Consider the following 15,170-nt stretch of genomic DNA (forward strand, 5'->3'; position numbering starts at 1 on the left):
CATTCCCATCATTATTCCCGTCGTTATTCGCGTCATTCCCGTGGTTATTCCTGTCATTCCCGTGGTTATTCCCGTCGGAGCAGCCGTCGCAGCAGCTCCGCGCGGATCAGCCGCCGCTCCGGCCCCGTTCCCGCCAGGAGCGCTCCCTGTTCCCGGTTCCCATCATTCCCGTCATTCCCATCGTTATTCCCGTCATTCCCATCATTATTCCCGTCGTTATTCGCGTCATTCCCGTGGTTATTCCCGTCATTCCCATGGTTATTCCCGTCGGAGCAGCCGTCGCAGCAGCTCCGCGCGGATCAGCCGCCGCTCCGGCCCCGTTCCCGCCAGGAGCGCTCCCTGTTCCCGTTATTCCCGTTATTCCCATGGTTATTCCCGTCGGAGCAGCCGTCGCAGCAGCTCCGCGCGGATCAGCCGCCGCTCCGGCCCCGTTCCCGCCAGGAGCGCTCCCTGTTCCCGTTATTCCCGTCATTCCCGTGGTTATTCCCGTCATTCCCGTCATTCCCATCGTTATTCCCGTGGTTATTCCCATGGTTATTCCCGTTATTCCCGTTATTCCCGTCGTTATTCCCGTCGGAGCAGCCGTCGCAGCAGCTCCGCGCGGATCAGCCGCCGCTCCGGCCCCGTTCCCGCCAGGAGCGCTCCCTGTTCCCGTCATTCCCATCGTCATTCCCGTGGTTATTCCCGTCGCAGCAGCCGTCGCAGCAGCTCCGCGCGGATCAGCCGCCGCTCCGGCCCCGTTCCCGCCAGGAGCGCTCCCTGTTCCCGATTCCCGTCGTTATTCCCGTCATTCCCATCGTTATTCCCATCGTTATTCCCGTCATTCCCGTCGTCATTCCCATTGTTATTCCCGTGGTTATTCCCGTCATTCCCATCGTTATTCCCGTTATTCCTGTCATTCCCGTCGTTATTCCCATGGTTATTCCCGTCGCAGCAGCCGGCGCAGCAGCTCCGCGCGGATCAGCCGCCGCTCCGGCCCCGTTCCCGCCAGGAGCGCTCCCTGTTCCCGGGCTCTCCGGATCAGGTAGGGCAGAACCTCCTCGGGAAGGCCCAGGGGGGCCGACTTGTACACGGAGAAACCGGCCTGGCCTGCGGGAACGGGAATGGGAACGGGAATGGGGATGGGGATGGGGATGGGGATGGGAACATGGAGATGGGGACACGGGAATGGGGATGGGGACATGGGGATGGGGACGGGAATGGGAATGGGGACGGGAATGGGGATGGGGATGGGAATGGGGACACGGGGATGGGGATGGGGACACGGGGATGGGAACATGGGAATGGGGACATTGGAATGGGGATGGGAATGGGAATGGGGATGGGAATGGGGATGGGAACATGGAGATGGGGACATGGGAATGGGGATGGGGACATGGGGATGGGGATGGGAATGGGAATGGGGACGGGAATGGGGATGGGGAGACGGGGATGGGGATGGGGATGGGAATGGAAATGGGAATGGGGACGGGAATGGGGATGGGGATGGGAATGGGAACATGGAGATGGAGACATGGGGATGGGGATGGGAATGGGGGGACGGGAATGGGGATAGGAATGGGGATGGGAATGGGAGTGGGGATGGGAATGGGAACAGGAATGGGGATGGGAGTGGGGATGGGAATGGGAACGGGAATGGGGATGGGAATGGGAATGGGGATGGGGACGGGGACAGGAACGGGAATGGGGATGGGGACGGGATGGGAATGGGAGAACGGGAATGGGGATGGGAATGGGGATGGGAGTGGGGATCGGAATGGGAGAACGGGAATGGGAGGATGGGAATGGGGATGGGGATGGGAATGGGGACGGGAACAGGGACATGGGGATGGGGACATGGGGATGGGAGCGGTGACTTGGACCCGGAGGAGCCGGCCTGGCCTGCGGGAATGGGAATGGGAATGGGGATGGGAATGGGGATGGGGGGACGGGGACGGGGATGGGGACATGGGGATGGGGACAGGAATGGGAATGGGGATGGGGACAGGAGCAGGGGCAGGCACAGGGATGGGGACATAGGGACAGGGATGGGGACATGGGGACACAGGGATGGGACCACAGGGACATGGGGACAGGGACGGGGATACAGGGATGGGGATATGGGGACAGGGATGGGGATATGGGGACATGGGGACAGGGATGGGGTTGTGAGGACACGGGGACAGGAATGGGGATGGGACCTCGGGGACATGGGGACAGGGACGGGGATACGGGGATGGGGACATGGGGATAGGGACAGGGACATGGGGACAGGGATGGGGACAGGAATAGGGCTGTGAGGACATGGGGACAGGAATGGGAACACAGGGACACACGGCTGTGGGGACACAGGGACGGGGACATGGGGATGGGGACGGGGCTGTGAGGACCTGGGGCTGTGGCGCCGTACTGAGCGCCAGCGAGAGGGGACACGGGGACATGGGGACATGGGGGGACACGGGGACACGGTGACGCGGTGACACGGTGACACAGGGACACGGTGACGCGGTGACAGTGACACGGTGACGCGGTGACAGTGACACGGTGACGCGGTGACGCGGTGACTCACTGAGCGCCAACGAGAGGGCGTCGCTCATGCCCAGGAGCTGCCCGAAACAGACGGGACCGGAACGGGACAGAGCCAGCTCGGCCATCCTGCGGGAATGACGGGAATGATGGGAATGACGGGAATGGGAATGATGGGAATGGGGATGGGAATGGGGATGGGGATGGACAGAGCCAGCTCGGCCATCCTGCGGGAACAGCGGGAATGATGGGAATGATGGGAATGGGGATGGGAATGATGGGAATGGGAATGGACAGAGCCAGCTCGGCCATCCTGCGGGAATGACAGGAATGGGAATGACGGGAATGGGAATGACGGGAATGGGAATGACGGGAATGGGAATGGGGATGGACAGAGCCAGCTCGGCCATCCTGCGGGAACGACGGGAATGATGGGAATGACGGGAATGGGAATGACGGGAATGGGGATGGGAATGGACAGAGCCAGCTCGGCCATCCTGCGGGAATGACGGGAATGACGGGAATGGGAATGACGGGAATGACGGGAATGGGAATGACGGGAATGGGAATGGGGGAATGGGGATGGGAATGGACAGAGCCAGCTCGGCCATCCTGCGGGAACGACGGGAATGATGGGAATGGGAATGGGAATGACGGGAATGGGGATGGGAATGGGGATGGGAATGGACAGAGCCAGCTCGGCCATCCTGTGGGAACGACGGGAATGATGGGAATGATGGGAATGGGAATGACGGGAATGGGAATGGACAGAGCCAGCTCGGCCATCCTGCGGGAACAGCGGGAATGGGAATGGGAATGACGGGAATGGGGGAATGGGAATGGGAATGACGGGAATGGGAATGGACAGAGCCAGCTCGGCCATCCTGCGGGAACGACGGGAATGATGGGAATGATGGGAATGGGAATGGGAATGGACAGAGCCAGCTCGGCCATCCTGCGGGAATGATGGGAATGATGGGAATGGGGATGGGAATGATGGGAATGGGGATGGGAATGGGGGAATGGACAGAGCCAGCTCGGCCATCCTGCGGGAATGATGGGAATGATGGGAATGGGGATGGGAATGATGGGAATGGGGATGGGAATGGGGGAATGGACAGAGCCAGCTCGGCCATCCTGCGGGAACAGCAGGAATGATGGGAATGATGGGAATGGGAATGACGGGAATGGGGGAATGGGAATGGACAGAGCCAGCTCGGCCATCCTGCGGGAACGACGGGAATGGGAATGGGAATGATGGGAATGGGGATGATGGGAATGGGGATGGACAGAGCCAGCTCGGCCATCCTGCGGGAACGACGGGAATGATGGGAATGGGAATGATGGGAATGGGAATGGGGATGGGAATGGGAATGACGGGAATGGGAACAGCGGGAATGGACAGAGCCAGCTCGGCCATCCTGCGGGAACGACGGGAATGATGGGAATGGGAATGGGAATGATGGGAATGGGAATGGGAATGACGGGAATGGGGATGGGAATGGACAGAGCCAGCTCGGCCATCCTGCGGGAACGACGGGAATGGGAATGACGGGAATGGGAATGACGGGAATGGGAACAACAGGAATGGGAATGACGGGAATGGGGATGGGAATGGACAGAGCCAGCTCGGCCATCCTGCGGGAACAGCGGGAATGGGAACAGCGGGAATGGGGGAATGGGGGAATGGGAACGACGGGAGTGGGAGCGACGGGAATGGGAGCGACGGGAATGGGAATGGGAGCGACGGGAATGGGAACAGCGGGAATGGGGACAACGGGAATGGGAATGACGGGAATGGGAGCGACGGGAATGGGGATGGGAACGACGGGAATGGGAACGACGGGAATGGGAACAGCGGGAATGGGGACGACGGGAATGGGAATGACGGGAATGGGGATGGGAACGACGGGAATGGGAACGACGGGAATGGGAGCGATGGGAATGGGAACGACGGGAATGGGAGCGATGGGAATGGGGATGGGAGCAACGGGAATGGGGGATTGGGGATGGGGGAATGGGAACAACGGGAATGGGGATGGGAGCGACGGGAATGGGAATGACGGGAATGGGAACGACAGGAATGGGAATGACGGGAATGGGGATGGGAACGACGGGAATGGGAACGACGGGAATGGGGATGGGAACGACGGGAACGGGAATGACGGGAATGGGAATGGGGCAATGGGAGCGATGGGAATGGGAATGGGAATGGGAACGACGGGAATGGGGATGGGAACAACGGGAATGGGAACAGCGGGAATGGGAATGGGGATGGGAATGGGAGCCATGGGAACGAGAGCCGTGGGAATGGGAGCAATGGGAATGGGGGAATGGGCTGTTTTGGGGGTTTGGGGGCTGTTTCAGGGTACTTTGGGCTGTTTGGGCTGTTTTGGGGTGTTTCGGGGGTATTTGGGGGTGTTTCAGGGTATTTTGGGGGGTATTTGGGGGTGTTTGGGGGTATTTTGGGGTGTTTGGGTGGTATTTGGGCGTATTCTGGGGTGCTTCGGGGTGTTTTGGGGTGTTTCAAGGTTTCAGGGGGTATTTTGGGGTGTTGGGGGTATCTGGGGGTGTTTGGGGGGTATTTGGGGGTGTTTCGGGGTGTTTTGGGTGTTTCGAGGTTTCAGGGGGGGTATTTGGGGGTGTTTGGGTGGTATTTTGGGGTGTTTTGGGGTGTTTCGAGGTTTCAGGGGGGTATTTGGGGGTATTTTGGGGTGTTTTGGGATATTTTGGGGTGTTTCGGGGTGTTTTGGGTGTTTCGAGATTTCAGGGGGGTATTTGGGGGTGTTTCGGGGTATTTTGGGGTGTTTGGGGGTGTTTGGGGTTGTTTTGAGGGTATTTTTGGGTGTTTCAGGGTGTTTGGGAGTATTTTGGGGTGTTTCGGGGTGTTTCAGGGTGCCTCACCCACCTCCTCACCGCCAGGCGCACGGAGCCCTCGTTGTGGGTGTTTGGGGGTATTTGGGGGGTATTTCCGGGTGTTTTGGGGGTATTTTGGGGTATTTTGGGGTGTTTTGGGGGGTATTTTGGGGTGTTTGGGGGTATTTTGGGGTGTTTTGGGGGTATTTTGGGGTGTTTTGGAGGTGTTTTTGGTCTGTTTTGGGGTGCCGCACCCACCTCCTCACCACCAGGCGCACGGAGCCCTCGTTATGGGTGTTTGGGGGTATTTTGGGGTATTTTGGGGTGTTTCTGGGGTATTTTGGGGTGTTTTGGGGGGTATTTTGGCGTATTTTGGGGTGTTTCGGGGTGTTTCGAGGGTGTTTTGGGTTTTTTTGGGGGTATTTTGGGGTGTTTCGAGGGTGTTTTGGGGTGTTTTGGGGTGCCTCACCCACCTCCTCACCGCCAGGCGCACGGAGCCCTCGTTGTGGGTGTTTGGGGGTATTTTGGGGTGTTTTGGGGGGTATTTTGGGGGTATTTTGGGGTGTTTGGGGGGTATTTTGGGGTGTATTTTGGGGTGTTTTGGGGGTATTTTGGGGTGTTTCAGGGTGTTTTTGGTCTGTTTTGGGGTGTTTCACCCACCTCCTCACCGCCAGGCGCACGGAGCCCTCGTTGTGGGTGTTTGGGGGTATTTTGGGGTGTTTTGGGGTGTTTTGGAGTGTTTGGGGGTGTTTCAGGGGTATTTGGGGGTGTTTTGGGGGTGTTCTGGGGTGTTTTGGGGTGTTTTGGGGTGTTTCACCCACCTCCTCACCGCCAGGCGCACGGAGCCCTCGTTGTGGGTGTTTGGGGGTATTTTGGGGTATTTTGGGGTGTTTGGGGGTATTTTGGGGTGTTTTGGGGTGTTTTGGGGGTATTTTGGGGTGTTTCAGGGTGTTTTCGGTCTGTTTTGGGGTGTTTCACCCACCTCCTCACCACCAGGCGCACGGAGCCCTCGTTGTGGGTGTTTGGGGGTATTTGGGGGGTATTTCCGGGTGTTTTGGGGGTATTTTGGGGTGTTTTGGGGGGTATTTTGGGGTGTTTCGGGGTGTTCTGGGGGTATTTTGGGGTGTTTTGGGGGTATTTTGGGGTGTTTCGGGGTGTTTCGGGGGTGTTTTGGTCTGTTTCGGGGTGTTTCACCCACCTCCTCACCGCCAGGCGCACGGAGCCCTCGTTGTGGGTGGCCACCATGAGCTCCACGCGGCCGCCCCCGCGCGCGGCCAGAGCCAGGGCCAGCTCCAGGCAGCGGGTGTAGCTGGGGACAATGGGGACAATGGGGACAACGGGGACAATGGGGACACCGCGGGGACGTGGGGACACCGCGGGGACGTGGGGACACCATGGGGGACAATGGGGACAATGGGGACAACGGGGACAATGGGGACACCGCGGGGACGGGGACGTGGGGACACCGCGGGGACACCATGGGGACATGGGGACATGGGGACATTGGGGACATCGGGACACCATGGGGACATTGGGGACAATGGGGACACCGCGGGGACAGGGAGACACCATGGGGACACTGCGGGGGACAATGGGGGACACTGCGGGGACACCGTGGGGACACCATGGGGACACCGTGGGGACGGGGACGTGGGGACACCACTGGGGACAGGGGACACCATGGGGACACTGCAGGGGACAATTGGGACGCCATAGGGACAGGGACGTGGGGACACCGCGGGGGACAATGGGGACACCATGGGGACATGGGGACACCGCAGGGACACCACAGAGACACCATGGGGACACCATGGGGACATGGGGACACCGCGGGGACACCACGGAGACACCGCGGGGACATGGGGACAGGGACATGGGGACACCGAGGGGACACCATGGAGACACCATGGGGACACCACAGGGTCATGGGGACAGGGACACCATGGGGACACTGCGGAGACGCGGGGACACCATAGGGACACCACGGGGACATGGGGACACAGGGACATGGGGACAGGGGGACATGGGACACGGGACGGGTACATGGGGACATGGGGACATGAGACATAGGCCTCAGGGACACGGGGACACAGGACATGGGGACAGGGACATGGGGACACGGGCAGGGCCACCCCGGCCTCCGTGTCCCCCATGTCCCCCCAGGCGCCACCTCCTGTCCGTGTCCTCCCGCGAGGGCTGCAGCCGGGGCAGCTCCAGGCGCGCGGGCGGCTCCGCCTGTTCCCGGTGTTCCCAGTGTTCCCGGTGTTCCCGGCGCTCCCGCTGTTCCCGCTCCCGCTCCTCCTCCAGGTAGGCCCCGCGCACCAGCTTGACGCCGAAGCAGAGCCCGCGGGCGGCCGCCGCCGCCGCCGCCTGTGCCAGGCGCTCCGAGGCGCCCTGCGTCACCCGGCGGCACCCGGCGTCACCCGCTGTGTCACCTGGTGTCACCCGGAGTCACCCGGAGCCACCCCCCTGTCCCACCCGGCGTCACCCGCTGTGCTACCTGGTGTCACCCGGAGTCACCCGGCGGCACCTGCTGCACCACCTGGGGCCACCCGGAGTCACCCGGTTTGTCACCCGGCGTCACCCAGAGCCACCCCCCTGTGCCACCCGGCGTCACCCGATGTGCCACCTGGTGTCACCCGGTGTCACCCGGAGTCACCCAGAGCCACCCCCCTGTGCCACCCGGCGTCACCCGCTGTGTCACCTGGTGTCACCCGGTGTCACCCGGAGTCACCCAGCGTCACCCGGAGTCACCCAGAGCCACCCCCCTGTGCCACCCGGCATCACCCGCTGTGCCACCTGGTGTCACCCGCTGTCACCCAGCGGCACCCGCTGTGCCACCTGGGGCCACCCGGTGTCACCCAGAGTCACCCAGTGTCACCCGGGGTCACCCAGCGTCACCCCCTGCACCACCCGGGGCCACCGGGTGTCACCCAGAGTCACCCGGGGTCACCCAGGGTCACCCAGCGTCACCCACTGCACCACCCAGTGTCACCTGGGGTCACCCAGAGTCACCCGGTGTCCCCCCCATGTCACCTTGCAGCACTCAGTGGCACAGCCAGCACCACCCGGTGTCACCTGGTGTCACCCCCCCCCCCCCCGTGCCACCCGGGGTCACCTGCTGTCCCCTGATGCCGCCCATGTCCCTCCACGTCCCCCGATGTCCCCTGTCCCCCCCATCCCCACCTGCACGTAGGCCTGGCAGGTCCCCCATGTCCCCTCCATGTCCCCATGCCCCTCCATGTCCCCTCCATGTCCCCATGTCCCTCCATGTCCCCACGTCCCCTGTTGTGTCCCCACCTGCACGTAGGCCTGGCAGGTCCCCCATGTCCCCGTGTCCCCATGTCCCCAATGTCCCCACCTGTACATAGGCCTGGCAGGTCCCCCATGTCCCTGTGTCCCCCCATGTCCCCTCCATGTCCCCATGTCCCCATGTCCCCAATGTCCCCACCTGCACGTAGGCCTGGCAGGTCCCCCATGTCCCCATGTCCCCCCATGTCCCCCTGTCCCCCCCATGTCCCCACATCCCCTCCATGTCCCCAGTGTCCCCACCTGCACGTAGGCCTGGCAGGTCCCCCATGTCCCCATGTCCCCCCATGTCCCCCTGTCCCCCCCATGTCCCCACATCCCCTCCATGTCCCCAATGTCCCCACCTGCACATAGGCCTGGCAGGTCCCCCATGTCCCCCCATGTCCCCATGTCCCCGTGTCCCCTCCATGTCCCCATGTCCCCAATGTCCCCACCTGTACATAGGCCTGGCAGGTCCCCCATGTCCCCTTGTCTCCATGTCCCCAGTGTCCCCACCTGCACGTAGGCCTGGCAGGTCCCCCATGTCCCCATGTCCCCCCATGTCCCCCCATGTCCCCATGTCCCCCCATGTCCCCCCCCATGTCCCCTCCATGTCCCCCCCATGTCCCCTCCATGTCCCCATGTCCCCACCTGCACGTAGGCCTGGCAGGTCCCCCGTGTCCCTCCATGTCCCCATGTCCCCATGTCCCCATGTCCCCACCTGCACGTAGGCCTGGCAGGTCCCCCGTGTCCCTCCATGTCCCCATGTCCCCATGTCCCCAATGTCCCCACCTGTACATAGGCCTGGGAGGTCCCCCGTGTCCCCCCATGTCCCTGTGTCCCCTCCATGTCCCCATGTCCCCTCCATGTCCCCACCTGCACGTAGGCCTGGCAGGTCCCCCACACCAGGGGCAGCTCCCGGTTGTGGCGCTCGGCCAGGGCGGCCCCGACCAGGGCCAGGGCCGGGTTGAGGATCTGCTGCTCCGCGTCCAGGAGGAGCCGCACGGGGACACGGGACACGCGCTGGGGACAAGGGGACAGCGTGGGGACACCATGGGGACGTGGGGACACCATGGGGACAGCAGGGTTGAGGATCTGCTGCTCTGCGTCCAGCAGGAGCCGCACGGGGACACGGGACGTCCTCTGGGGACAAGGGGACATTGTGGGGACATGGGGACGTGGGGACACCATGGGGACACCACAGGGACATGGGGACACCAGGGTTGAGGATCTGCTGCTCCGCGTCCAGGAGGAGCCGAATGGGGACAAGGGACGTCCTCTGGGGACATGGGGACATTGTGGGGACATGGGGACACCACAGGGACATGGGGACAGCAGGGTTGAGGATCTGCTGCTCCGCGTCCAGGAGGAGCCGCACGGGGACACGGGACACGCGCTGGGGACAAGGGACACCCGTGTCACCTCCCCGGGACACCACGGGGACATGGGGACACCATGGGGACAGCAGGGTTGAGGATCTGCTGCTCCGCGTCCAGGAGGAGCCGCACGGGGACACGGGACACGCGCTGGGGACATGGGGGGACATGGGGACACCACGGGGACGTGGGGACACCATGGGGACATGGGGACAGCAGGGTTGAGGATCTGCTGCTCCGCGTCCAGGAGGAGCCGCACGGGGACACGGGACACGCACTGGGGACAAGGGGGGACATGGGGACATCGTGGGGACATGGGGACACCACGGGGACGTGGGGACACCATGGGGACATGGGGACAGCAGGGTTGAGGATCTGCTGCTCCGCGTCCAGGAGGAGCCGCACGGGGACACGGGACGCGCGCTGGGGACAAGGGGGGACATGGGGACACCATGGGGGCACCATGGGGACACCATGGGGACACCATGGGGACAGCAGGGTTGAGGATCTGCTGCTCCGCGTCCAGGAGGAGCCGAATGGGGACACGGGACACGCGCTGGGGACAAGGGGGGACATGGGGACACCACGGGGACATGGGGACACCACGGGGACACCACGGGGACAAGGGGACACCACGGGGACATGGGGACACCATGGGGACACCATGGGGACAGCAGGGTTGAGGATCTGCTGCTCCGCGTCCAGGAGGAGCCGCACGGGGACAAGGGACACGTGCTGGGGACAAGGGGGGACATGGGGACATCGTGGGGACACCATGGGGACATGGGGACACCACAGGGACATGGGGACACCATGGGGACAGCAGGGTTGAGGATCTGCTGCTCCGCATCCAGGAGGAGCCGCACGGGGACACGGGACACGCGCTGGGGACAAGGGGACATCGTGGGGACACCATGGGGACACCATGGGGACATGGGGACACAGGTGTCACCTCCCCGGGACACCTTGGGGACATGGGGACAGCAGGGTTGAGGATCTGCTGCTCCGCGTCCAGGAGGAGCCAAATGGGGACACGGGACACGCGCTGGGGACAAGGGACAGTGTGGGGACACCATGGGGACACCATGGGGACAAGGGACACCCGTGTCACCTCCCCGGGACACCATGGGGACACCATGGGGACAAGGGACACCATGGGGACACCTGTGTCACCTCCCTGTGCCACCAGGGGCACACGCTGCCTCCTGCCACCACGGGGGGACATGGGGACACACCCCCTTGGGGACATCTCCGTGTCCCCTGACCCCACCTGGGCCACCATGGGGGGACACGGGGACACCCCCCCCCCCTTGGGGACACCCCTCCTTGGGGACACCCCCCCCCCCTTGGGGACGTCCCCTGTCCCCACCTGGGCCACCACGGGGGGACATGGGGAGCCCCTTGGGGACACCCCTCCTTGGGGACACCCCCCCCCCCCGGGGACGTCCCCTGTCCCCACCTGGGCCACCGCGTCCAGGCGCCGCAGGGCCCCCCCCAGCTCCGCGTTCTCGGCCGGGCTCAGGCAGGAGAAGGAGGGCGGCTGAGGGGACAATGAGGGGACAGCGAGGGGACAACGAGGGGTCAATGAGGGGTCAATGAGGGGACAACGAGGGGACAATGAGGGGACAACGAGGGGACAATGAGGGGACAAGGGGACAACGAGGGGACAGCGTGGGGACAACATGGGGACAATGAGGGGACAATGAGGGGACAAGGGGACAATGAGGGGACAGCGTGGGGACAACGTGGGGACAACGTGGGGACAAGGGGACAATGTGGGGACAATGAGGGGACAACATGGGGACAAGGGGACAGCGTGGGGACAACGAGGGGACAGCGTGGGGACAACATGGGGGGAACAACGTGGGGACAACATGGGGACAATGCGGGGAAACTGAGGGGACAGCGTGGGGACAAGGGGACAACGAGGGGACAGCATGGGGATGGTGTGGGGACATGGGGACAGCGTGGGGACAGTGTGGGGACAAGGGGACAACATGGGGACACTGACGGGACAGCATGGGGACAACATGGGGACAACGCGGGGAAACCGAGGGGACAGCGAGGGGACAAGGGGACACAGAGGGGACACCAAGGGGGCACCAAAGGGACAGTATGGGGACAAGAGGACAGCGTGGGGCCAGGGGACACCATGGGGACACTGAGGGGACAATGGGACAGCAGGGGACACCGTGGAGAGGGGGACACTGGTGAAAAAGAGGGCGATGGGGACAAAGGGGGACAAAGGGGGACAACGTGGTGGGGAGGGGGGTTGGGGACATCCTGGGGACATTCCAGACATCCCTGGGGACAAGGGGACACCCCGAGGGTGACATTGGGGGTAGGGGGGGGACATTGGGGACAAGGGGACACCCCGAGGGTGACATTGGGGTGGGGGGGGGACACTGGGGACAAGGGGACACCCTGGGGGTGACATTGGGGTGGGGGGTGGGGGGACACTGGGGACATCCCTGGGGACATTGGGGACACCCCGAGGGTGACATTGGGGCTGGGGGGGGGGGACACTGGGGACATCCCTGGGGACATTGGGGACAACCCGGTTGTTGGGGGCGGGGCACCTCGGGGGGGGCGGGGCCAGGAGGGGGTCCCCTCACCTGCCCCCCCATGACGTCAGCGAGGCGCTCGGGGCTCAGCCCCGCCCCCGGCTCCGCCAGGCGCCGCGAGAGCGTCTCCTGGGGGGGGGGGGGTGACGTCACCGCGGGTGGGCGTGGCCCGCCGCCCCTCCCCGCGCCGTGACGTCACTCACGCAGAGGCGGGCGCTCATGAGCGCCGTCACCTTGAGCTGCATCATGGCGGCGCCCGCGGGGGGCGTGGCCGTGGCGGCCGCCATGTCGGCGCAGCGCAGCGCCGCCTCCAGGTTCCGCTCCAGCTCCGCCTCCCTGCGCGGGAACGGCCCGAAAACGGCGGGAATGGCCCCAAAAACCGCCCTCCGCGCCCCCGAAAAGGGCGGGAATGACCCCAAAACCGCCCTCCGCGCCCCCGAAAACGGCGGGAATGGCCCCAAAACCCGCCCGCCCCCCCCCCCCCCGCGGCGTCCTCCCCCGCCCCCCCGCGCCGTGACGTACTCGGGGGGCGCGGCCTCGAGCGGCAGCGCCAGCAGGGGGCGGAGCCGCAGCTCGCGCATGCGCCGCGCCGCGCGCTCCACGGCCGCCGGCCCCGCCCCCGCCGCGAAGTGGCCGTAGAAGGAGGCGCGGAGAAGCCCCGCCCACAGGGGGCGCCCGAGCGCGCGGCGGGACACGCGGAGCACCTGGATAGGGGGGGACAATGGGGGGACAATGGGGGGACATTGGGGACAATGGGGACATTGGGGACATCGGGACATTGGGGGGACATTGGGGACAATGGGGACATCGGGGGGACATTGGGGACAATGGGGGGACATCGGGGACATGGGGGGACATTGGGGGGACATTGGGGGGACATGGGGACAATGGGGACATGGAGGGGGATGGAGGGGGATGGGGACATGGAGGGGGATGGGGACATGGGGGGACATTGGGGACAATGGGGGGACATGGAGACATGGAGGGGGATGGGGACATGGAGGACATTGGGGGGGACATTGGGGGGACATTGGGACATCGGGACATTGGGGGGACATTGGGGACATGGAGGGGACACTGGGGACATTGGGGGGCATCGGGACATTGGGGGGACAATGGGACATCGGGGGGACATTGAGGACATCGGGACATTGGGGGGACATTGGGGATACGGGGGGACATTGGGGACATTGGAGGGACATGGAGGGGGATGGGGACATGGGGGGACGTTGGGGACATGGGGGGACATGGGGACATAGGGGTGGGGACATGAGGGACATTGGGGACATGGGGGGACATCGGGGGGACTTCGGAGACATATGGGGGACATTGGGGGGACATTGGGACATGGGGGGGACATCGGGGACATGGGGACACGGAGGGGACATGAGGGACATTGCGGACATGGGGGGACATTGGGGGGATGCGGGGATGGGACAGGGGGACATTGGGGGCATGGGGGGGATGGGGGACACTGGGGGGGGCACAGCAGGTCTCTCTATCTCCCTATGGGTCTCTCTATGGGTTCCCACGGGTCCCTGTGGGTCTCTCCATGGGGCTCTATGGGTCTCCCTATGGGTCCCATGGGTCTCTCTATGGGTCCCTCTGTGGGTCCCTGCGGGTCTCTCTATGGGTCACTGTGGGTCCCCACGGGTCTATGGATCCCTATGCATCTCCCCAGGGGTCCCTGTGGGTCCCTCTATGGGTCCTTCCTATGGGTCTCTCCCTGGGTCTCCCTATGGGTCCCTCTCAGGGTCTCCGCATGGGGTCCCCGTGGGTCCCTCTCCCTATGGGTCCCTCTTTGGGTCCCCGCGGGTCTCCCTATGGGTCTCCCTACGGGTCCCGCCGTGGGTCTCTCCCTGGGTCTCCGCATGGGGTCCCCGTGGGTCCCTCTCCCTATGGGTCCCTCTCTGGGTCCCTATGGGTCCCTATGGGTCTCCCTCTGGGTCCCTATGGGTCCCTATGGGTCTCCCTATGGGTCCCGCCGTGGGTCTCCCTATGGGTCTCCCTATGGGTCCCTATGGGTCCCTCTCCCTATGGGTCTCTATGGGTCCCTATGGGTCCCTATGGGTCCCTCTCCCTATGGGTCCCTCTCCCTCTGGGTCCCAATGGGTCCCTATGGGTCCCGCCATGGGTCTCACCGCGTCGGCGTGGCGCACGAGGGGGCGGCAGGCGCAGAGCCGCAGGACGAGCAGGGCCCGGAGCAGCTCGGGGACGGGGCGGCCGCGCAGGGCCAGCGCGGGGGACGGGGGGACCCCCGGGGGGACCCCCGGGGACGGTGACACCCCGGGTGATGGTGACACCCCGGGTGACACCCCGGGTGACACCCCCGGGGACGGTGACACCGACGGTGACGGTGACACTGATGGTGACACCGGCGCCCCCCGCAGCCCCCGCAGCCACCGGGCCAACATGGCGCCGCCGTGGGGCTGGGGGCGAAGGGCGCCGTGGGGCAGCAGCCCGCGAGCGGCCCCGCCCCCTGCCGGGGCGGCCAATGGGAGCGCGGGGAGGGGCGCCCCGCCCCCCCGCGAGGCGCCGCCCCCCCGACGCGGCTCCGCCCCCTGCCCCGCAGCGCCCACCT

General features: G+C 64.7%; 1 protein-coding gene across 1 annotated transcript; it reads right to left on the bottom strand.

Annotated features, from left to right (window-relative positions):
• Window positions 1-919: 919 nt before the first annotated feature.
• On the bottom strand, window positions 920-15,003 carry LOC148591259 (hydroxyproline dehydrogenase-like). The gene is made up of 10 exons (XM_088537916.1): window positions 14,731-15,003; window positions 13,112-13,293; window positions 12,793-12,925; window positions 12,641-12,718; window positions 11,485-11,565; window positions 9,526-9,672; window positions 7,532-7,755; window positions 6,560-6,670; window positions 2,549-2,634; window positions 920-1,089 (listed from the first exon to the last, which is right to left on the bottom strand). The coding sequence occupies exons 1-10, from the start codon at window positions 15,001-15,003 to the stop codon at window positions 920-922; spliced, it is 1,485 nt and encodes a 494-aa protein (XP_088394042.1).
• Between the last annotated feature and the right edge of the window lie 167 nt (window positions 15,004-15,170).

The sequence above is a fragment of the Tinamus guttatus genome, unplaced genomic scaffold (genome assembly GCF_059628265.1).
Source record: "Tinamus guttatus ecotype Peru unplaced genomic scaffold, ASM5962826v1 Tinamus_guttatus_pri_ptg000897l, whole genome shotgun sequence".
In the NCBI taxonomy this organism is placed as follows: Eukaryota; Metazoa; Chordata; class Aves; order Tinamiformes; family Tinamidae; genus Tinamus; species Tinamus guttatus.

Coding starts and splice junctions, on each gene's coding strand:
- LOC148591259 (XM_088537916.1), bottom strand. CDS start 15,003: ATGTTGGCCCGGTGGCTGCGGGGGCTGCGGGGGGCGCCGGTGTCACCA. Junction 9,673..11,484: donor GCCTGGACGCGGTGGCCCAG/GTGGGGACAGGG, acceptor CCTTGTCCCCAG/CGCGTGTCCCGTGTCCCCGT. Junction 7,756..9,525: donor CCTGCCAGGCCTACGTGCAG/GTGGGGACATGG, acceptor CGGGTGACGCAG/GGCGCCTCGGAGCGCCTGGC.